Raw genomic sequence first — 23444 nt, 5'->3', positions numbered from 1 at the left:
TTAAATATAACTAACTGCAGTGCTGGAGGCTGAGTCGAGTGACTTGCTTTTCTGCTGCTTTCCCTGGTGGCTGGCAGCCATGGGGGGTCCAGGCAGCTTGGGATAAAAGCCTTTGCTTGATCTGCTTGTGGAAATGGACTTTCTTTCCACAGAGCCCGATGGCCAACCCAGCAAACACTGGGTTCCCAACGAGGTGGGTTGCTGTGGAAACCAACAGCTCTAAACACCAAAAGGAAAGAAAAAAATTAAAATCCCAGAATCAAGGCCAATTTGAGGGAATATAAAAAGGCATGAAAAATGGTCAGAGGGAGCCAAAAACTTCACAGAAAGAAACCAAAAAAAAAAACAAACAGACAAAAAAAAACGATGGAGCCCACAGGCTTCACTTTCCCTTCAATGATGAGCCAGAGTTTGTTCGAATAGATTTGAAACCAAGGCACGCAGGCTGTTCAGTCTGCTGGCAAGAGTGGTCCTCTCAGCTGTGTTCCCAGTGACAGCCACAGAGGACGCTGTGATCCGGAGTAGTACCTGTTAGCAGGTGACTGTTAGAAAGATGGAGAATGTTGGTTTTGAGGTTTGCATGAGAAGTTATGAAATAACTGGCTTCTGTCATTTGTAGAAAAATAACTAAAGCCGTGAATTATTAGTTGAAGATGAAAGGGGAGAAGACAAGGCATGCTTGCTGCCTGGCCTCCCGGTGTCTGCAGGCAGTTCTGTGAAACTGCACCTGTGAAGGATGCACTGCGATTCCCTCCTCTGGTCCCTGCTGTTATGTTGGCTCTAAATTGCTGTGTGGGTGCCTCCTCTCCAACCAGCGGTCTGAAACAGACTTGTCGCGTTGAGTTCTAAGTCTGTGGCAGATAGAAAGGAGATGGCGAGAAGATCATGCTGGACTGAAAGATACTGTTTAGTGCTCTACCCACCAAGCAGGTGCTCTTCGAAAATGGACTGGTTCGTGCCTGCAGAGTCAAACTCTTCAAACCTGCCAAGAGCAAAGGAGTTCTGAATTCTAGTGTAGGTGGGATGCAAGAAGAGGTCTGAGGGTCCACCCACCATGCTGCAGAATTGGAACCCCTGATGGGGACTGTGGTAGTCAGGGTTCTCCGGAGAAACAGAACCAATAGGATGCACGGACACTTAGGAAGAGATTTATTCTAAGGAATTGGCTCCCATGATTATGGAGACAAGTCCCAAGGTTTACAGGGTGAGTCAGCAAGCTGGATGCCCAGGAGAGTTGATGGTATAAGTTCTAGTTCAAAGGCTGGCAGGCTTGAGATCCAGGAAGAGCCGAAATTTCAGCTCAAGTCTGAAAGCAGGAAAAAAGCCGATGTTCCAGTTCAAAGGCTGGCAGGCAGGAGGAAGTCTCCCTTTTTTACTCTGGGAAAGGTCAGCCTTTTTGTTCTCTTCAGGCCTTCAACTGATTGGACGAGCCCCACTCACATGAGGGAGGGTGAGCTGGTTTGCTCAGTTAAATGTTCATCTCCTCCAGAAACACCCTCACAGACACACTCAGGATAATGTTTGACCAAACATCTGGGCCCCCTTATGGCCCCGTGAGGTTGACATACACCATTAACCATCACAGATACTGAGAAGGAAGGCCAGGGGGTGGGAGGAGAACCAGGTGGGTGCAGTTTCAAAGAGATGGTCCCGTGTCGTATAGAGTCATCCCAGGACAGCACAGAACCTGAGGGGTGCAACCCACCCCTACCCACTCCAGCTAGGGAGCCCACAAAACTCCTGTGAGCACGAGGTGCACGGCCATATGAGGAGACTGAGCCGGGACCACCTTACTGCCCTCCTGCCCTGAGACAGGGCCGCTCACACCGCTGCCCCCAACCAGACGTCTCCTCCCTGCTCCCTTGGTCAGAAAAAGCACGTGCTTCTTTTTTATTATTTTTCTAATTTTATTGAAGTGTAGTTGATTTACAATGTTGTGTTAGTTTCTGGTGTACAACAAGGTGATTCAGTTATATATATATATATATATTTTTTTTTTTTTTTCAGATTCTTTTCCATTATAGTTTATTATAAGATATTAAACATAGTTCCCTGTGCTCTACAGTAGGACCTTGTTGTTAGCACCTGCTTTAGCACCTGCTTTCTTCTAAATCAAAATCCAGCATGAGGGTGGAGCAGATTAGCAGAAGTTAGGTTAGCAAGGCCAAAATCCATTCCTCCATCTTAACTACCAGGACGGCTGGGAAAACAAGTCCCTGGCTTCTGCCTTAGACCAAACACGTGATGCAGGAACATACTGAAATCTTCCAAAAATGCTGGGCTGGCAATCAAAGTTCATCTTCCTGTGCTACCCGCCCTTCCGGTCTCAGCTTCAACTTTCTTCTCTTCCAAGAAGCATTCCCCCATTGAATTCAATAAACCGTGATCACGGCCAGTATTCATACCGTACATGCTTGTGTAGCCAATGGTACCCCTTTTTAAATTGTTAATATCACCCCTACATCACCTCTACTTCTCTAGGTACTTTCAGATCTTTTTTCTTTGTTAGTTTGTGTTTATGTTTGTAAACTCCAGACCCTCTTAGTCTCTTTTTTGCTCTATTGTTTCTCCTCTGTCATATCCAGCTTCATCCTTCTTGCTCTCTGGCACGTGGATTGGTCTTACCTCTCCCCACCCCTACCGCCCCAAAAAACTGTAAACTCCTTAAAAACAGTAACCATATCTTTTTTTCTTCTCTTTTTCATCTTCCACAGTCCCTAGTATAATACCAAGCACATAGTAGCTGATCAATAAATATTTTCCAATTAAGTACAATTAATTAGTTATCTGGATTGATTAATGCTCCTCAAATGAATTTTGATAATTTCTATTTAAAAAAATAATGAAGAAAAAAACCCCAATAATGACGGGGAGTTCCCTGGTGGTCCAGTAGTTAGGACTCAGCGCTTTCACTGCCCTGGGTTCAGTCCCTGGTGGGGGAACTAAGATCCCGCAAGCCATGCGGCACAGCCAAAACAAAATAAATTAATTAATAGTAATAATAATAATAAAACAATAATGAATAAGAAATCAATGGAACAACAAAAAGCAGGTATATTTAGGCCATATACCAGATGATACCCAGAAATGCTTGTTAGTGTTAGTAATTCATTCAACATAGATATTGAGGGTCTATGTGCCAGAGACTATTCTATGTGCTTGGGATACATGAATAAAGAAGGGAAGAGAAACAGACAAAACAGCTGTCTCAAAGTTTATGTCCCAGAAGAGTCAGATGGTTAATACACATATAAATTAGAAACATGTTAGAATCGATAAGTGTAATGCATAAAAGAAAAGGCAGAGCATGATAATATCAGAAGTTCAGGGAGACATTGGGATTGACATTTTAGAGAGGATGGTCAGAATTGTAAAGACGATTGTTTTTAAACAATCAGAGAAAATTGAATATTTGCTGGGTATGAGACAATATAAAGAGGTTGTTCTATAAACTGGGTCTGTTAATGGCATTTGGGGTATTTTTTTAAAAATCCTTATCTGTTGTAAGCTGAAGTATTTATGGGGAAATAATGTGACCTAATGTTATGATGTCTGGGATTTGCTTCAAAATGTTTCAGCAAAAAAAAAAAAAAAAAATGAGGAAGGGAAGGAAAGAATGACGAAAGGAAGGAGGGAAGGGAAGGGGAGGGAGGGGGAGGGAAGGGGAGGGGAGCGGAGGGGAGGGAAAATCGGGTGCGGGGAGCACAGATGAGACAAGAATGGTAGAAAGTTGATATTTGAAGCTTATCAATGCTGGGGGGATCCTCATACTGTTTTTTCTACTTTTATATGTGTTCTAACATTTCCATAATAAAAGTTTAAAAGAAATAACTAGTGGTCAGTCAAGGCCTCATTTAAGCAGAGGCTCAGGAGGTGAGGGCGGGAGCCCCGGGGAATGGGTTTGTGGGGGGAGGTTGCCGAGGAAAGAAACAGCCCAAAGAGCCTGCCCCCTTGCGGCTCCTTGAATTGGGGGTGGGAGCCGTGTAGGAGCTGAGTCTGGGAGGTAATTTGGCTGTGGGGTGGAGAACACATGGAGCCTGAAAGTCACTGCAGGGGCCTCGAGTCAAGGTCAGATCCAGGCGGGCTGCAGAATCACACTTGACGTGCTTTCCTTGGGAGTTTGTTGAGCCACCCAGATACCCTGGATCTCTTTACTCGGACTCTGAGGTGAGCGTTTGTAATGCATCATCAGTGCCGTCTGGTAGGAGTTTCTGTGTCTGTGGAAATGTTCTCTCTGTGCTGTCCAGTATGGGAGCCACTGGTCACCCATGGCTGTTGAGGACTTGAAATGTGCCTGGTGTGTCCAAGGAGCTCAATTTCTAATTTAATTTCATTTTAATGAATTTAAACTTAAATTGACACCCCCCCCCCTGTGGCTGGCGGCTCCCACACTGCAGTCCTAGGAGACGGTTAGCTGCTCTCCGGGATTTCCCTCCACGTTGGTCCTAACTCCATTTAAGCCACGAGGTCATTCTCACCTCCAGGTGTTTGTAGCCCCGCCTGCGCCCCCTTGCCTGGTGGGTTCCTGTGCATCCCTCAGGCCTGAGCTTACGTGACACCTCCTTGAAAGGCCTTTGCAGTTGAAATTCAGCTCTTCTCCATCCTGCTGTCCTGTGGTACCCAGCTTTCCTTGGAGGCATTTTTCCCGGTTTGTAATTATACTTGGTCTTTATTTATTTAATGTCTAAAGCCAAGAGCTCCTCAGAGTTGGGGGTCCGTTCACCGCCGTCTACCCACATTGTTGGTGTGCAATAAAAAGGGACCGAGATGGAAACAGAGAGGGAGCAGTCTCAGTGTATGCAGTGCTGAGGACGCAGGTGAGGGGCCTCTAACCCGGTGTGGAGAGCGGTTGGTGAGTTGGGAGCAGTTTCTCGAATAAACCTTAACTAGGACTTTTAAAGGATGAACAGGCATTAGCAACAGGAAAGAAAAGTTGGACAACGGCATTTCCTACACAGATGAGAAGCAACAGCACGAAGGAAAGTAGGAAACGTAGGGGACAGTGTCTGGGGCCTGTGCTGTGTGGGGACCAGGTGAGCCGGATCGTGGAGGACCTTGGGCGCCTTAGAATGGATCGTGTAGGTCACGGGTGGGCAGATTTTTCTTTAAAGGGCCGAAGGTAAATAGTTCAGGCTCTGCAGGCCTTAGGTCTCTGTCAAAACTTCTAAACTCCACCATCGAAATGCAGAAAGCGCCTTGGACAATATGTAAGTCACTGGGCGTGGCTGTGTTCCAATAAAACTTCATTTTATGCACACAAATTCAAGTTCCAGGTAATTTTCATTTCACTATTATTCTTTTGAATTTATTTTTCCCCCAATCATGTAAAAGTGGAAAAACCATTCTTGGCTGATGGACCACACAAAACAGGCAGCTGGCCACATCTGGCCCTCGGCCACGTTTGGTGGGGAGCACAGTCGGGTTGGAAGGGGGACAGAAAGTGGTGAGATCAGTATTTCACGTGGCTCCCTGAAATACTGGCTTCAGTGGGAGCTGAGGGATCAGGTCTTAAGACAGTGGCAATTTCTGTGAAGAGGCTGAACAGCAGTCTAGGTGATAGATTTCCACGGCCTGAGATAGGGCAGTGTTAACAAGGGATGGGAAAGAAAGGCCGGCTTTGAGATCTATATTCCGGAATCAGAATCAGCAGAACTTGGTGATGGATGTTCAGGGTAAAAGAATAATGTCACAGCTTCAAATTAGTAATCAGGTGCCCCATCTCAGCAGGATACATCAGCTGTCATGACCAACAAAGAAACATAGTGCATCTTATTATTTTTTTAATTGAAGTATAGTTGATTCACAAGGTTGTGTTAATTTCTGCTGTACAGCAAAGTGATTCAGTCATATATATATATATATATATACACACACACATATATGTATATTCTTCTTCATATTCTTTTCCATTATGGTTCATTACAGGATATTGAATATAGTTCCCTGTGTTATACAGTAGGGCCTTGTTGCTTATCTATTTTGTATATAGTAGTTTGTATCTGCTAATCCCTAATTCATTAATTTATTATTAAACTCCTAATTTATCCTTCCCCCCCCAACCTTCCCCTTTGGTAACCATAAGTCTGTTCTCTATGTCTGTGAGTCTGTTTCTGTTTTGTAGATAACTTCATTTGTGCCATATTTTGGATTCCACATATAAATGATATCATGTGGTATCTGTCTTTCTTTTTCTGACTTACTTCACTGAGTATGATAATCTCTAGGTCCATCCATGTTGCTGCAAATGGCATTATTTCATTCTTCTTTTTATGGCTGAGGAATATTGCATTGTATATATGTACCACATCTTCTTCATCCATTCATCTGTCGAGGGACACTTAGGTTGCTTCAAAGTCTTGGTTATTGTGAACAGTGCTGCTGTGAACATTAGGGTGCGCGTATCTTTTCGAATTAGAGTTTTCTCCGGATACACGCCCAGGAGTGGATCTTAATGCATAGTTAGGTCTGTGGCCATGTATAGAGGCTTCCTTTTATCTGCAAGATGAGATTAATAAATAGTTAATAATGCTCCACCTTGTCATAAGATCACTCCCCTGGTTGTCATTTAGTGGGAATAATTTTATTTGCTGTTGAATGGATAATATAAGTATTTCTATAAAAATGATACCCCAGTGAGACATTTCTGTGACTTCCACTCAATTTTGCTGTGAACCTAAAACTGCTCTAAAACATAAAGTCCATTTCTAAAACAATGAACTAGATATAGAACCACTGAACAAGAGGACTGTTCATGCTATACTGTCATATGAATAAAGCAAATTGCAAAAGTTTTAAAAATAGGATACCCCAGTGGTCTGTAATAATTTCTTAACTATAGTGACATGTTTTCACATCCTATCACACCAAAAGAAGTAGCTACATAATCTCTCCCAAGGACTACAATTGCAGAACATAAACTAGGCTTCCCGTTTTAGAAGCAATTCAAGTGGTAGAATCTAGGACGTTGATTATAGGAGAACTCCTTTCTTGTGTTTATTCACAAATCCTTTAGCTTTTTCCAAATCTCAGCTGCTTTTGCCTTCTCAGCAAACAGTTAAGAGAAAGCAGAAACCTTGTAATCCCAGTTGTTAGTAAATGTTGCATTACCATAAGATTACGTAGATCATCACTGCAACGCTACAAAGCCACCTTCCCACTTGCCCTGTTTGAGAGGATTTCTGCTATGCGCATGTTAATTCATTTATAACTTCCCATACCACCTGGGGACAAGGAAGACCCCAGTTCAGTAAGAAAACAAATGTGTGTTTGTACATACTGCAAACCTGCATTAAGATAACAATGACAAGATTGGAAGGAATCAACTAAATATGTTTTGTAATGCCATATCCTTGATTTTCTTGATGTTGATTTTATCCCTCTTTTGGCAGTTTTCTCCTCCTGTAGTATGAAGTAACCAGGTTCAATTTCTGTAGCACTTTTATTCTCTACAAGGTTTTTGGGTTTTTTTTTTTTCTTTCCACAAATGGTTTCATCAGTTGGCTTTTTTATTTTTAAGGCATTTTATTTATTTACTTATTTATTGTTGGCTGTGTTGGGTCTTCGTTGTTCTGCGCAGGCTTTCTCTAGCTGTGGCGAGCGGGGGCTACTCTTTGCTGCTGTGCGCGGGCTTCTCACTGCAGTGGCTTCTCTTGGTGCGGAGCACGGGCTCTAGGCATGCAGGCTTCAGTAGTTGTGGCACGCGGGCTCAGTAGTTGTGGCTTGCGGGCTCTAGAGCGCAGGCTCAGTAGTTGTGGCGCACAGGCTTAGTTGCTCCGCAGCACGTGGGATCTTCCTGGACCAGGGCTCGAACCCGTGTCCCCTGCATTGGCAGGCAGATTCTTAACCACTGCGCCACCAGGGAAGCCCCTCTACAAGGTTTTGAGAGATTTATTTGGTGCAGACCTTATATAGCACCAAGGTCTAGGATTCTTTAGGGGTTCCTCATGGTCATCTAGTCAAGAAATGGATTAAGTAAGTGATACTGACGGAGCCCTTGGACTCTTTAATAGTAGAAATTGAGGGCTTCCCTGGTGGCGCAGTGGTTGAGAGTCTGCCTGCCGATGCAGGGGACACGGGTTCGAGCCCTGGTCTGGGAGGATCCCACATGCCGCGGAGCAACTGGGCCCGTGAGCCACAATTACTGAGCCTGCGCGTCTGGAGCCTGTGCTCCGCAACGGGAGAGGCCGCGATAGTGAGAGGCCCGCGCACCGCGATGAAGAGTGGCCCCCGCTCGCCGCAACTAGAGAAAGCCCTCGCACAGCAACGAAGACCCAACACAGCCATAAATAAATAAATTAATTAATTAATTAAAAAAAAAAAAAAAAAGAAATTGAGAAGAGGCCAGCCGAAAAATTCAGGCAAGGTTTTACTGGGGAGGCTGCAGCACGTGGGAGCAGAAACAAGTAATAGGTGCCCTTGCTCGCTCCCCGAGGAGGGGCGAACTGGTGCCTTAAATGGGATAACAACAGGGGCAGGTCTCTGGGCTGGGCAGGACACGTCGCTTCGGTGGTCCGCCCACCCCCTTGCTGGTGCTGTGTGCGGGGACCATGCACAGGACCCTGCTTTTGCTCCCAGCCCCTAAGAAGTGGCGGTTGGTTTGTGGCCTTTTGTATCTTATTGTTTATAATTGCCCCAACTGTGCATGCGTGCAGTTACTTTTTATTCCTTTATAGTTTCTTTCTATTCTGTTGCTCAAGGAGACGTTTGTCCAGGTACAGTCATTCTGCTAAAGGGTCCCGGCTCCCAGTCTATCTCATCGGTATATGAAAAAAGGGTGAGAAAATGATCGACTAAGTGAAATTTGCAGTATTGAAAAGGTTGCTTTCGCATCATAAGATCGCCAGCAAGTTACCAAGGTGGAAGTTCTCGAACCAAAAGAAGTTCTAATCAATGTAGTGGCCCCAGTTGGGGAAGAGCTTGGGATATTGAGTTATTAGCCCCCGAGAAGGATGTCTCATCCCTTCACTTAGTTTCATACCCTTTTCCCCTCCAGCTCTCCTCCCTGTGCCCTGTCCTGGGACCCTCGGACACTGTGACCGAATGCTTTCAAGCATAGTGACTGGAATACCGTAATGGCACTAGCTTGTATTTGTAATTATACTGAGATATATGTCGTTATCATTCCCCATTTATAGATGAGGAGACCGAGACCTGGAAACCATAAGTAACTTGCCCAAGGCCATGTGGCTAGAGCTTGGTAGAGCCGAGGGTCAGACCTAGAGTGTGAATTGCCTAGAACTCTAGAGATGCACGCTGGGCACTTCCCGTGGGGCTGGCTTGGACGCCTCCTCCCCTCACTCTCAGCCTGCCCCCAGCCAGCCTTGACCTCCCCAATGGTCTCTCCACTGAGCCAACGGTTCTCCAGTGGTTCTTTAAACGTGAGCCTCCCTGCTCACCGGTTCCTTGTCCCACCTCCCTCTCCCAAATCACCAGTAAGGCTTTCAGAACTGAGGCAGCTCACGATGTATGGCAAGTAGTGCCTCTAAGTGGCTAGTGAATTTAGGTCACTGGCTACCATTTACTCCCTTCCTACCTTAGCAAAAGGGGTTTCTTGGAGCCGAATACACTGATCGTTCTAGAATATATCTGGAATCAGCATCCTTTCACTGATGTCCACCATGGTCCACCGCCTTCTCTTGCTGGGTTATTACAGAAATCTCTTAACTAGATGCTCAGTCTCCAGTCTTGCCAATCCCCGAGTCCAGCCTTCATCCAAAGCCAGGTGTTTCTACGCATAAATTTGATTTCCAGCAAGTTACCAAGGTGGAAGAGCGATAAAGATAAAGAACGATAAAGGATAAAGAACAATCCTTTTAGGTCACCCTTAGGGTAAAGAACGATCCTTTTAGGTCACTTATAAAGCCATTTCTGATCTGGCCCCCGTTGGCCTCTCAAGCCTTGTCTTTCCCTGGGCTTTGTACCCCTCACACTCCCCCTCCAGCCTTCAGAACCTATTTCCTATTTCCATTTCTCCAGGAAGCAGGGCTTTCTCTTGCCTCTGGGCCTTTGCATGTGCTGTTCTGTAAGTGCCCCCTTGGTGCCTCCACCAGATGCCCCCCGGGCATAGCACTTACCTGTCTACTCCCTTCCCTTCACCACCGTAGTTGTGCACAGTTGCTCATGATTCTAGGTGTGGGATAACACTTCAATATACATCTCTTGCCTGAATAAATGAAAATTATCCATTCCAGTGTAATTTTTACCGTTAATTTGGAGCGGTCCATTTCCCACATCCGTTTTCTGGTTTTGCCAACACTACTAACTCAACTTCAGCCATCTTTTCAAATGGTTACTTTTATTTTTTTTTCTTCTGACCTTCTGCACTGTTTGGGTCCTCCCTTTTAAAGGTATTTTGGACTACTTTTCAGTAACGTCATCATGATTACTAGCACAGCAACCCTGAGCTGTACACATCCGTGTTCACCAGGACCATTGAAGAATTTTGCTGCAAATCTTAGCACCTGCAGGGTCTTTCTGTAGCAGCCCGAGCCTTGCTTAGGCTGTGTTTGCCAGCAGCGCTGGGCAGGATAAAAGAGCATTGTGTTTATTTAAAGGGATAGAAATTTTCTCTCAATTATTTGTTGGTGTGAGCTGGGAGGAGCCAGGGGGAAAGCAGTTTGTTATGGGCAGTGGTTTTGAGGAAGGTAAGAAATCATGTAAAGTAAAAAAAAGGACCTCTAAGAAGAGAACATTCCCGGTTAAAATGATTTATATTTCGGATGTAGATCGAGATTTTCTTAGCATATCCCACTTTCTACTACCTATCGCGGTTATAGCAGAATCACTGTTGGAGTTGCCCAATTAATAGCCACTGTTCTTTGTTGCTCTGTCCTTCTTCCAGAGGTCACCCTGAAGGTCCACATCAGTGACGCCAGCACCCATCAGCCTGTCCCCGATGCCCTCATTGAGATTTTCACCAACCAGGTCTCCATCGCCTCTGGCACCTCGGGGACAGATGGCGTCGCCTTCCTCAAATTCCAGTATAAGCTGGGCAGTCAGCTGATTGTCACCGCCACAAAGCATGCCTACGTGCCAAACTCTGCCCCATGGAAGCCAATCCGGTTACCCGGTAAGGTGGTCTTAACCTTTCTCTAAAACAGGGCTTATAGTCAGGCTAGGGATGGAGTCAGACATAGAAACAATTTTGTAAGGGTTAAGGGTTAAGTCAGACAATCAGGAAAATACTTGTTCATTCTCTGCCTTAGCTTTTGGGGCCCCTTATGTGCAGGAAAGGTGGGATCCCGGTGTGAAGCGGGTTGTACGTTACTGTCCATATGATGGAACTCACTTCCCCAGCGTTCCGCTCTGTACCTTACTGATAGTAACCAGCCGATGGGATTGGGGCAGTGCTCTGAAATGGGGGCTTTCTCGTCTTGCTTCAGGGTCTGAGCAATGCTGGCCAAAAGATGGGGAATGATGGCGAGACTGTCTTTCTCTTTCCCACCTTCTCACCTGCTCAGGAAGAACACTGCCGTGTGTTTCTTCCCCTCTCAACACTCTACCCCACTTCTGGCGTGTCTGATCACCAAACATGTGGGTGCTTTTCCACACATCCAGCAATTTGCGGACTCTGTAACACCAGCTGGGTACTTACTAGATTACCAGTTTATTACAAAGGCTCTTAAAGGAACAGCTGGATGGAAGAGACGCGTAGGGCAAGGTCTGTGGGAAGAGGTGTGGAGCTTCCATCCCCTCCAGGTGTACCACCCTCCCAGCACCTCCAAGTGTTCACCAACCAAGAGGCTCACTAAACCCCATCCTTTTGGTTTTTTATGGAAACTTCATTATGTAGGCATGACTGATTAAATCATTGGCCATTAGTGATTTATTCAACCTCCAGCCCTCTCTCCTTTCCTCCCTGGAGCTCAGTGAGGGTGAGATCGAAAGTTCCAACCCTCTAATCACATGGTTGTTTCCCCTGGCAAGCAGCCCCCATCCTTGGGTTATCTAGGGGCCTTCCAAAAATTACTATATTAACTGAAACTCCCATGGTAAGTGGCTTGTTATAACTAACAAAAGATACCTTTATTGCCCTTATTACTTAGGAAATTCCAAGGGTTATAGGAGCTGTGAGGCAGGAATGAGACCAAGACCAAATATATATTACTTATTATAAATCACAATAGCACATTACTATTCACCACTGCAAAGCAGCCGGTCTATCACAAGGGGCTGGGATGGTCCCTGACGTGGGTTCAGCTGGGGATGGAGTAGGTGGGAAGCAGCAGACAGTGCCGCTTCAGTCCCCTCACTTCCGGCTGCCTCTAGTGCCTGGACCACATTACCTGCCGGCACTATTGCTCTGAGGCTAGCAGGGGTGGGGGGATGGGAGGAGCAAGGGCTTTGGACCTGGGTTCTGGTTCCCAGTCTGTGCTTGAGCCCTTCCAGCTTTGATGCCAGTCTCTGCAAAAGGGAGCTGATACTACCTTGTAGAGTGGTTCTGAGTAAAAAGTAGTTAATGTAGGTGCACTAGCTTACAGCACCTACAGCATAGTAGGGGCTTGATAAACGTGTAGCATCTAACACAGTGCCTGGCAAAATGCCAGCGTTAGTGCTCACCTGTGTGCCACTGGACACGCCCCATCAGGGTCCCTGCTGCCCCTGGGGCACACGGGAGCTAAGCGTGACTGCCCGTCTTTTCCAGCCCCAGCATCTACCCTCAGCCACAAAGTTCTCTTTAAGTTCAATTTACACTTACTGAGTAGCTACTGTGTGCCAGGCACTACCCTGGCCACTGAGGATACAGATCTAAAGACGCAGAACTCGCCCCTAGGGACTTCGTTGTTTAGTTATGAAGTCAGCCGCAGAACCCGACTCCTCCTGATGGGATCAATGCTCTGATAGATTTAGGTGCCTACGGGGACGCTGGGGACCAGTTCACCGGCCTAGGTGAGCGAATGAAGGAAGGCTCCTGGAGAGGCTGAGAGGGGAGCTGAGTCTTGAGGATGAATAGATATTAGCATCAGAAGGTGCTTGTGAAAAGATCCAGATTCCAGGACTCAACCATTCAGACTGGGCAGATTGACCCAGGAATCTGCGTTTTCACAAGCAACTCCTACCCACCCCCCACCCCGGGTATTTATGGATAAAAACGTTCACTATAGTTTGGGACCACTGCTTTGAGAGCTATGGAAAGTGGATTTGAAATAGGTACAACTGAGGAAATCCTTTAGGAAAATGTTAGAGAAAAGGAGATAAACCTGAGAAATATTTAGCAGGCAAAATCCAGAAAGCCTTGGAGAATGGCTGGGAGAGGTGTGAGGGAAGGGACGAATTAGACTAAATGTAAGTTGAGTCTCGGGTTTCTGGCTGGTGATGGAGTGGATGGAATAACAGGCGGGCTGTGGGCTTGGGAGACCTGCCGCCTTGTGGTTCCCTCAAGTTGACTTGATTGATTAATGCCGTCGGCTGAAAGAAGCCCTCTTCCTCCCTCCCGTGTGCACCCCTCTCTCCAGGCTTGGGGCTCAGGCAGAGGTGGGTGGAAGTGGGAGTGGAGGTGGGGAGATGGGGAGAAAGGGATGCGTGTCGGGATTGTAGTTGGTGATGAACTTAGCGTAGATTGGATTGGAGCTGCCTCTGGGACGCCAGGTGTGTTCGGGCTTTAGTTTGAAAAGGGTTTGGGGCTTAAGAGGTTTGGAGGTGGAGGTGGAGTTTGGGGTCATCAGCAGCTTTTAAGGGAGACTCAGAACAATGATCTAACCCAGAGAGTGGAGGGGAGTGGGCCTGGGGCAGAACCCTGGGAAGGCCAGCACGATAAGAAAGGTGGTCCTTGTTAGGTTCTTGCTAAAGACAATGTTTGACCTCCCCCATTTTTCACACTGAGAAATCACTGGAAACAGCCCTGGGGGAAGTCTAAACGGTATCCAGACACCTCAACTCCACCTTTGCTCGGGGGCGGGGGGGGGCAGCAGCACAAAATACCACTGATTCTCACCATCACAGGAGTTACGTTCTGCAGAGTCACCGTGAACACTGAGTTGGTGAATCCTGAGCCGTTGCTCCCGGGGGAAATGCAGGGTTAGGTTCCTGAGAGCCTCTGGTCACGTTTTCATCCACTGATCAGTACATCTCCTTGTTTGATGTGTGTTTCTGTTGCAAGATACCTGACTCAATATATATTGTTGGTTCATTAACCTTGAACTCATGGCCGACAGCACCGTAACTCATGGCTAAGGGAAGCTTGTCTAACGTGTAATAAGGCACATCCCAGCCTCCTGCAGGTAGAAACACTGGACAGCACTTTGGGCCAGCATTCAGGGGCTGTTTGAAGCAGGGAAATCACCAACAAAAAGCACAGGAATGCAAAAACGTGACACTAAATTGATTGCAGAAAGGATGCTTATGGTGTGAGAGCTGAAACGAGAAGGCAGAGCGTCCGTCGCCTTGGTCGACCTCAGCTGGGAGGAGACTCAGACTTTTGGCCCCTCTGTACGTGCACGTAGAAAGCATCACAAGTATTGACTTGGGGTTACAAATAACCTTTAGCAAGTAGGCACATTTGCAAATACTGAACCCACAAATAAGGACGGACTGTACCTTAATTAAATTTGTTTTGACTTTGTTAACAAGATCATTTGAGAAAAAGGCAACCATTTTCATAATATCCATTCTTCTTAAATGAGTAAATAATGGTAAAAAAATGTAGTTTAATTCAGAGTTTTGGACTAGGCTTGAAGATGCCTGGGTTCTAGGCCTGCCCGCCCCCACCTCTGCCCACACATGGGGGCCCATCGCTGCTTTCTGAGCCCAAATCTCTAGTTTCTAAAAGTAAATCAATTAGACCGAATAATTTTCAAGGACCCTCCCATGTCCTTCTTTTTCTCTGCTTGCCCTGTCAACATAACAAGATCCTCTTAACTAGAATCTAACAGAAAACGTGAGCAAAATTTAGACTGATCTGCTGTGAAAAACAGAGTATACTATTGTTTTCATGCATATTTTTGAAGGTGCACTTTTGGTAGCCCAGGTAATTGAGTGAGGAGGAGAGAAGAATTGGGAACCTCTTCTAAAAATATTTTTAAAATTTGAAACTAAAAAATAATTTCTTTACTACATGTCCACACGTGGTTTTGTTTGCATACGTGTTCTTATGAGATTTGGGAATAGATTTCTTTTCTCATCCTTGACAGTATTTCCTGGAGGATGTGGGGTTTTTTTTCCCTTGCATGGAAGGGGGTACATATTGGGCAACAGGGAACCACAGCAAAAGGAGAGTACCCTTACCTTTGGCAGCAGGTAGGAACAAATTTAGCTATATGGATTGTCATCCATCCACTAAAGACTGTGATTCCACATCTTAATTATTTCCACCTCTATAGCTCAGGATTTTTGCAACAGTTCAGGGCTACTGCAGTGACCTCTGGCCAGCTCAGTCTGACCCCTTCAAAACGCCCTTTACATTACTGACCATTAGTGTCTTAAAATGTATTTTAAATATATATTTATATTATTTTTATAATATAATAATTTTACATATTTATATGTTAGATATATGTATTTATATATAGATGTATATTTATACATCTATATGTATATGCAGGCAGACCTAATCTTATTGCACTTCACTTTATTGCACTTTGCAGATATTGCATTTCTTGCAAATTGGAGGTTTGTGGCAACTCTACATTGAGCAAGTCCATCGGCACCATTTTCCCAAGAGCTCGTTTAGTGTTTGTGTCACATTTTGGTAATTCTCCCAGTATTTCAAGCTTTTTCATTATTATTATATTTGTTATGGTGATCTGTGATTTTTGTGTTACTATTGCAAAAAGATTACAACTCACTGAAGGCTCAGATGATGGTTAGCACTTTTTAGCGATAACGTACTTTTAAATTAAGGTATATCTCTTGTTTTTTAGACATGATGCTATTGCACACTTAATAGACTACAGTATAATATAAACACGACGTCTGTATGCGTTGGGAAACCAGAACACTGACGTGCCTTCCTTTATTGCGATATTCGCTTTATTGGGGTGGTCTGGACCTGAACCCGCAGCATCTCCGAGGTGTGCCTGCATATATATCTGTCTAATTACGTTATACGTCTGCCTAAAGGCATTTGATGTCCTCAGGATCAAGTTTAGACTAAACAGAACACAGGGACTTCCTCCCCAGCCGCTTCTCCCTACGTTTCTCACGGTCTGGTCACCCTGGGCAGTTTGTTGTTCTCTGAAGGAATCTGGCGTTTTACCCGCTCTGTGCTTGTCTGCACTGTTGTTCCTTTACTGTTCTCTCCGCAAGCTTGTCTTCTGTCCGTGCATGCCCAGTGTGGTCGTTCTCTGCGCTCAGAAGTGTTGCAGCCTCTCCCAGGTGGAGTTAGATGTTCCTTTCTCTCTACTTCTCAGAAAACAAGACAGCAGCCAGCATCTCCTCTCTGATGGGTAATATACCGCCTGCCTGCGGGTCTGAGGCGTCTCTGCCACCTCCCGCCCAGGAAGCCCTTGCAGGTGTCTCTACCACCCACGTCTCATCATTAGTCATTACAAGAAATCATCTTTTCTCGTGTATGAAATAGGGTTTGCGGAAGAGTTTGCTAGGGCAGATGTCTGATGTTTGGAAGCACCAAATGCTACAGGCAAGAAACGTTTCAAAACATCCTGTAATGGTCACACGCATCTCGAGAGACCAGTCACAGGTGATTCCAGCTCAGAGTCTCCCAAGCCAGACAGCACAGAGGTTTTCAGGGCCAAGGAAACGCCTTCAGGCTCTGTGTGAGCTCTTGAAGGGAGCAGTGTGGTCCAGGTCTGTACTACCTAGAGAGGCGGGGAGGGCAAAGCCAAAGTCTGGAGATGAGCTCTTCCCTACAGGCACCAGCAATCTGGTTCTTCTTTCCTGGCCATTAGGTGCCCTGTGCCCTTGGGTGAAGGGATCTCTGTGAAAGAAGATTAAGTTTCCCTGGGATGTGGTTTTGCAGGATTTACCCAAGTCAGGCCTCCTCCCTTCAGTCCCAGCTCACACACAGGACCTAATCCTCCCTCCCCCAACTTGGTATAGATTTTTCTTCCAACTTTAAACCCCCAAGGTGAATTCTTTTTTTTTTTTCTTGCTTTGTTTATTTATTTATTTATTTTTGAGACATAATGCATATCACCATACGATTCACCATTTTAAAGTGTATAATTCACAAGGTTGTGCAACCATCACCACTGTCTACTTCCAGAATATTTTCTTCACCTCCAAAAAAACCCTCATGCCCGTTAGGATTGACTCGCTGTTTCCCATTCCCCCAGCCCCCAGCAACAACTAATCCCTCTGTCGCTATGGATTTGCCTGTTCCACATATTGCAGATGAATGGAATCCTCCAGTGTGTTGGCCTTTTGTGCCTGGCGTCTTTCACTTAGCATGGTGTTTTCCGGGTCTGTCCATGTTGTAGCATGAATCGGTACTTTATTCCTTCTTATGGGTGAACAATATTCCGTTGTATGGATAGACCACGTTTTGTTTATCTGCCCATCAGTTGATGGCTTATTGGGTTGTTTCCACTTTCTGGCTAGTATGACTGATGCTGCTCTGAACATTCATGTACAGGTTTTTGCATGAACATATACTCTCAGTTCTCCTGGGTATATACCTGGGAGTGGAATTGCCGGGTCACATGGTGACTCTGTGTTTACTATCTGGAGGAACTGCTGGATTCTTTTCACAGCACCGAGGTACATCCTTATCTCTGTCATGGCACTTGCCACGTTCTGCTTGTCCTACAGCTATTGGTTGTGCGTCCAAATCTCCTTCTAATGTAGAACGCTTGAGGACACAGACTGCCCCCAACATTGATCTGTTCCGCACGTCTAGCTCTGGGCCTTTGTACATATTGGCAGCTAAATGAATGGAATGAATGTGTAGGGAGAAGTGTCATGTCCAAGGCCGGCCGCTCATTGGTCGCCTCTAGCATTATCCAGAGCCAATTGTGCTAAGTAATTGATATTCTTAGCACTTGATATTTCTGGTTCCTAATATTATCCTTGAAAGTTACTTTACCTCTCTAGGCCTCACTTTCCTCCTCTTTAAACTTAGAGACTTAGGCTGGATGGAATCCAAGAAGCCTTTCAATTTGAGTCTGTGAAGCATAGCAGTCAAGGTCAAACTCCAGAGTTCAAATCCTGGCTCCGGTATTTACCAGTTGCGGGGTCTTGGACAAGTTAATTCCTTATCTATAAATCTGTTTCCTTACCTGTCAAATGGGCATGTTAATAATACCTATTTCATAAAGCTGTTTTGAGAGTTAAATAAATTACCAAAATTAAAGCACCTTGAATAATGTCTGACATGTTAGTGAGGGTTCAGTAATGTTAGTGATTATTGTTGTACCATAATATGTTGATTTGGTTTTTTCTTAAAATTCATGATCTCCCCAGAAACATGTAGGCTTTGTGAATTTTTTAGTTGGAAGTCCAGGTACTTCAACAAGAATTTTTAAAAATAGCACAAGTTCTGTCATCTTATTAGTTCCCAGACTAGGGAAGAAAGTTTTTTTTTTTTTATCATGAGGCACACAGTACTCTAAGTACATATTTTTAAAGTCTTTTTTTTTTTTTTTAACTTTTGGGTTTGTTTTATTTATTTATTTATTTATTTATTTATGGCTGTGTTGGGTCTTCGTTTCTGTGCGAGGGCTTTCTCTAGTTGCAGCAAGTGGGGGCCACTCTTCATCGCGGTGCGCGGGCCTCTCACTATCGTGGCCTCTCCCGTTGCGGAGCACAGGCTCCAGACGCGCAGGCTCAGTAATTGTGGCTCATGGGCCTAGTTGCTCCGCGGCATGCGGGATCCTCCCAGACCAGGGCTCGAACCCGTGTCCCCTGCATCGGCAGGCAGACTCTCAACCCCTGCGCCACCAGGGAAGCCCTTAAAGTCTTTCTTAATGTTAATACCCAATGTTTTACATCCGTGTAGTGTGTACATTGTAACTTTTCATAGATTCCTAATGTGAGGAAGTTCAGATACTTTACTAACAGCTTCTAACGAATAAAAAATACATAGTTGGGCTTCCCTGGTGGCACAGTGGTTGAGAATCTGCCTGCCGATGCAGGGGACACAAGTTCGAGCCCTGGTCTGGGAAGATCCCACATGCCGCAGAGCAACTAAGCCCGTGAGCCACAACTACTGAGCCTGCGCATCTGGAGCCTGTGCGCCGCAAAAAGAGAGGTCGCGATAGTGAAAGGCCCGCGCACGGCGATGAAGAGTGGCTCCCACACCACAATGAAGAGTGACCCCCGCTTGCCGCAACTAGAGAAAGCCCTTGCACAGAAACGAAGACCCAACACAGCCAAAAATTAATTAATTAATTAATTAATTGATTAAAAAAAAAACATGGTTGACTATTGTAGGGCAAGCAGTTGTTCTATGAGAGATTGCAGGACTCTTTTGGCGTTTTGAAAGCCTTTTGCTAATAATACTTACAGGAAAAACTGTTTCTTTTCTCTCTGTTTACAGTACTTCTGACACCCGATGGGTGGGGTTTTTCTCAAACCAACCAGTTCTCCAACCCTCTGGACACCAACTGGGTGACCTACAATTCAGTTCAGTTCTGACAGTAGCTATCCAGAGTTAGCTCAGATGCCACAGGTCAAGGGTTCAGTCCCACAAGACCAACTGCCACTTCAGACACAAGCCCCAGGTTGTCACCTGTACTTCTGACCAACCAGCTGTAAATCAGAGGTTCTCACGGTCCCCTCCCTGGGTTCATTTACTCTCATGGCTCACAGAACTCAGGAAGACAGTTACATTCATGGGTTTATTACAAAGGATATTATAAAGGATGCAGATACACGGCCACATGAAGAGGTACAATAGGGTGAGATCCAGAAGGGTCCAGAAGGAGCTTCTGTCCCCGTGGAGTTGGGGTGTACCACCCTCCCAGCACACATACTTGTTCACCAGCTTGAAGTTCCCCAAAGCCTGTACCTTTGGGACTTTCATGGTCGCTTCGTCAGTCATGGCAGGCATGATCGGTCATGATCTCTTCACCCCCTCTGTCCTCTCTGGAGGATGGCAGGTGGGACTGAAGGTTCCAAGATTCTCATCATGGCTTGAGTTTTTTGGTGAGCAGCCCGCCTCCAGGAGCCCCCCCCCAGAGTCTCCCCATCAGAACAAAAGATACTCTGATCACTCAGGAAATTACAAGGGATTTAAGAGCTGGGAACCAGAGGCAGAGACCAAATATGTATTTATTATTATGCCACACTACTAAAAATCAGTATTGTTGATTGAGTTGAAATCAGAGAATCCAAGGAATGCAGAGTACTTAAAAAACTGGAGTGGGCATTTTGATTTAAATGAATTCCCTCATATCCATCCTTGTTTCTGCAGTGTTTTCTTCACTGAGCCTGGGCCTGCTTCCAGAACGATCTGCTACTCTGATGGTGTATGAAGATGTTGTCCAAATAGTCTCAGGATTCCAAGGTACGTTTGATATTTAAAAAGAGAAGTGAAGGTAACTTTGGGGCCAACTCTGAAAATCTTGTGAGGGATGATTCTTTTGTCGGGTAGTGATGGCCGTGAAATGTGTCCACAGCTGGAAGTAACGATGCCTGTGGTCCCTACGAGTGCACGACACTCGTAGAGGCATTTTGGTGAAATGTCTCTTGGCTGGGGCCTTTTTTCTTATCGGCCCAGCCTTTAAGTGCATGAGAGGTAAGAAGGGGCTCCACCCTCTGTTCACACCACATCTCTCTCTTCTCCGAAGGCGAGAATATTCATCCTGGGGTCAGAGTCCAGGCCCTGCCTGGGCCTCACTGACCACTGGGCGGGGTCTCTCTGAAAAGGTTCATAAGCATTTGAGAGTATAGAGTTTCAGGTTTGTTTGTTGTTTTTTTTTTGGCCCGCCACGCGTGGCTTGTGGGATCTTAGTTCCCTGAACAGGGAATCCCCCTTAGTTGCCCCCTGCAGTGGAAGCACGGCGTCCTAACAACTGGACCCCCAGGGAATTCCCTAGAGTTTCAGTTTTGCAAGACAAAATGGTTCTAGAGATCTGTTGCACAACAATATACATACACTTCACACTAGTGAACTGTACACTTAAAACTGGTTAAGATGGTAAATTTAATGTTACGTGTTTTTTACAATAAAAAAAAACCTCTTCCCTTACCAAAAAAAAAAAGAAAAAACAAAAGGTTCCTAGGTGTTCGAGTGTGGCCTTTTCTATCCCTTGTCCCCTCGTTTTTTTAATGCATCTCACGTGCACTGGTGTAAATGTGGCTTCACCCCTCTAACTTCTCTTTCAGAAAAGCTGGTACAGAAGGTTTGTGGCACTCGCCCTTCGATTGCGGCTGGGGTTAGAACTGGGAATAAGGCCTGTGTCAAACCCTTTTTTGTGCTGAGATGATGGGTTTCTTCCATCTAAATCATGGGCCTTTTCCTGGCTTTTAAGGTTTCTTCAGATTCAGTTTTTGTTTACTGTATTCCTTTCTTTTAATACCATTTTACACCAGTCATTCTCTACCTGACCACATCCAGGTGCCATCTGCAAACGAGGTGACCTGATTTATTCCTTTTTTTATTGAGTAGCTGTGGGAATGTACAAGGAGGTTCACGTGCTGCTCTTAGAAGATGTATGTAAAGAGAAATAAGTAGAAGCGTCTGGGAGCGTAAGTGACTCGAGTTTGGAGAGAAAACAGGAACAGAGACACAGATTTTCATGTCATCTGCGTAGTGAAAGCCCTAAGTTAGCAACTTTTTTTTCTCCTCCTAAGAGAGAGCAGAGCTAGGCCCGCGTCCTCAGCATCCTTTCATGTGAGAACCACACTGGGGCCTACTGGCCTTGGTACTTCCAATTTCTCTTTAGTTAGCTTTGCTATTGTCGTTTCACAACTGAAAGATGATGGAAGAAAGTGAAAGATAATTTTTCTCCTCCAGTCTTACTGAGATATAATTGACATATATCTTTAATGACTTGATATGTGTATTATTATATATGCAATGACGTAGTAAGTCATATACATTCCATTTGCATATATATACATATACGTGTGTGTGTACACACATTTCCTGTATCCATTCATCCATCAATGGACACTTCAGTTGTTTCCATGTCTTGGCTTTTGTGAATAATGCTCCTGTCTTTGCCTGAATAAGTAACTTCTGACCCTGGGTGACCTCAGGCGCTCATGGCCACACCAGAACAAGTGGCTGGAGGAAACCTCACAGCTGCATCCACTGGTTACACAGACCTCAAGGTGGGCATCAGCCCTGTAGGACCGAGGCCACTTCCTAATTACTTGTTTTCTGACTCTCCGAGATGGCTACTTCGTGCCCTGTCACTCCCGCACTGCCGTTTTCTCCCACTCTGTAGTGGGCGAGTGTTCAAGCTCGTGCACCCCCAGAAATGCTCCCCTGAGCATCCTGTGCTCCAGCCACTGCCCTGTGTCTCTGCTGTCCTTTGGGAAGGACTTTGCTCCCTCATCTCTGCTTTCTCGCCTCTCCTTGCCTCTTCAGCACACTCCGGTCCGGGTTCCTCCCTCAGCGCTTCATCAGAGTGTCTTATGGCCCCCGTGCGGCCAGACCCAAGGTCACTTCTCTCTTCCTCTCCCGGGATGTCCGCACAACATTCAACACAGACAGCTGGGCACTCTGTCTTGAGACTTTCTTCCTTTCGCTTCCATATCATGCCTTGCCTTTCTTTCCAGCTCTCGGTTACTTCTTCTCTGGACGCTCCCATGACTGTCCTGGGCCTCTGTTTTTTCTTCCCAGTGCTCTCCCTAGAGGAGCTCATAGACCCATGGCTTTCATGCGCCCTGGGCACTGATTACTCCCCATTTCCCCCTAGAGGGAGGCCCTTATTTGACATCTTGACTTGGGCATCTGGTAGGCATCTCAGACTCAGCAGAGACGCACAGATCTCTTGATGTTTTTTACCTTCCATCTCAGTGAATGGTGTAAACACACACCTACGCACCCAGCCAAGACTCTAGGAATCATCCTTGATTCTTCTCCTCACATCTGGTTCTCCTGCAGACCCTCTTCTCTCCATAGGTGTTGCTGCCTCGTGAATCCAAGACACCACCATTTCCCCCAGAGAACTGCAGTGGGTTTTTCACTGGTTGCCCTGTGCCCACTCTTGCCAGCCTGTAATCTAGTCTTCACAAAGTTACAGCGATCAAGTCGCCTTGCTTCCATTCTTCAGTGGTCTTCCCATTGTACTTGGAATAAAATCCCAACTCCTTACACTCAGGGCTGGACAGCCCCTGTCCCTGAGCCTCTGGAGGCTGCCCCTGTTACCTGGAAGGTCGCCACTGGTGAGAAGGGGCGGAGGTTGTATCTACACACAGAGTTTCCCACAGAGCAGCTTCCTGCGCCCCTTGCCCCTCCTACTTCCCTTTCAGCCCCGCAGTTCCCTTTGTCGAGCTCTTCTCCTTCACGGCCACCTTTGACGTGCACGGCACCCTCACGGGTCATCCCTTCCCAGTCCCCCTTCCCAGGAGCGGCACTCACCTTAGCAAGGTGTTTG

At 45.8% G+C, this 23444-nt stretch overlaps 1 protein-coding gene across 1 annotated transcript in view; it reads left to right on the top strand.

Annotated features, from left to right (window-relative positions):
* The window catches only part of FAM171A1 (family with sequence similarity 171 member A1), a 128555-nt gene that overhangs the window by 58080 nt on the left and 47031 nt on the right, over positions 1 to 23444 (top strand). Inside the window, exons 2-3 of the mRNA XM_068561959.1 lie at positions 10841 to 11068; positions 20309 to 20401. Coding sequence (XP_068418060.1) covers positions 10841 to 11068; positions 20309 to 20401 — 321 coding nt within the window. The remainder of the gene's footprint in view (positions 1 to 10840; positions 11069 to 20308; positions 20402 to 23444) is intronic.

The sequence above is a fragment of the Eschrichtius robustus genome, chromosome 1 (assembly GCF_028021215.1).
Source record: "Eschrichtius robustus isolate mEscRob2 chromosome 1, mEscRob2.pri, whole genome shotgun sequence".
Lineage (NCBI taxonomy): Eukaryota > Metazoa > Chordata > Mammalia > Artiodactyla > Eschrichtiidae > Eschrichtius > Eschrichtius robustus.
The sequence above is the reverse complement of the archived record's forward strand: the minus strand, read 5'-3'. Positions and strand labels throughout refer to the sequence as shown.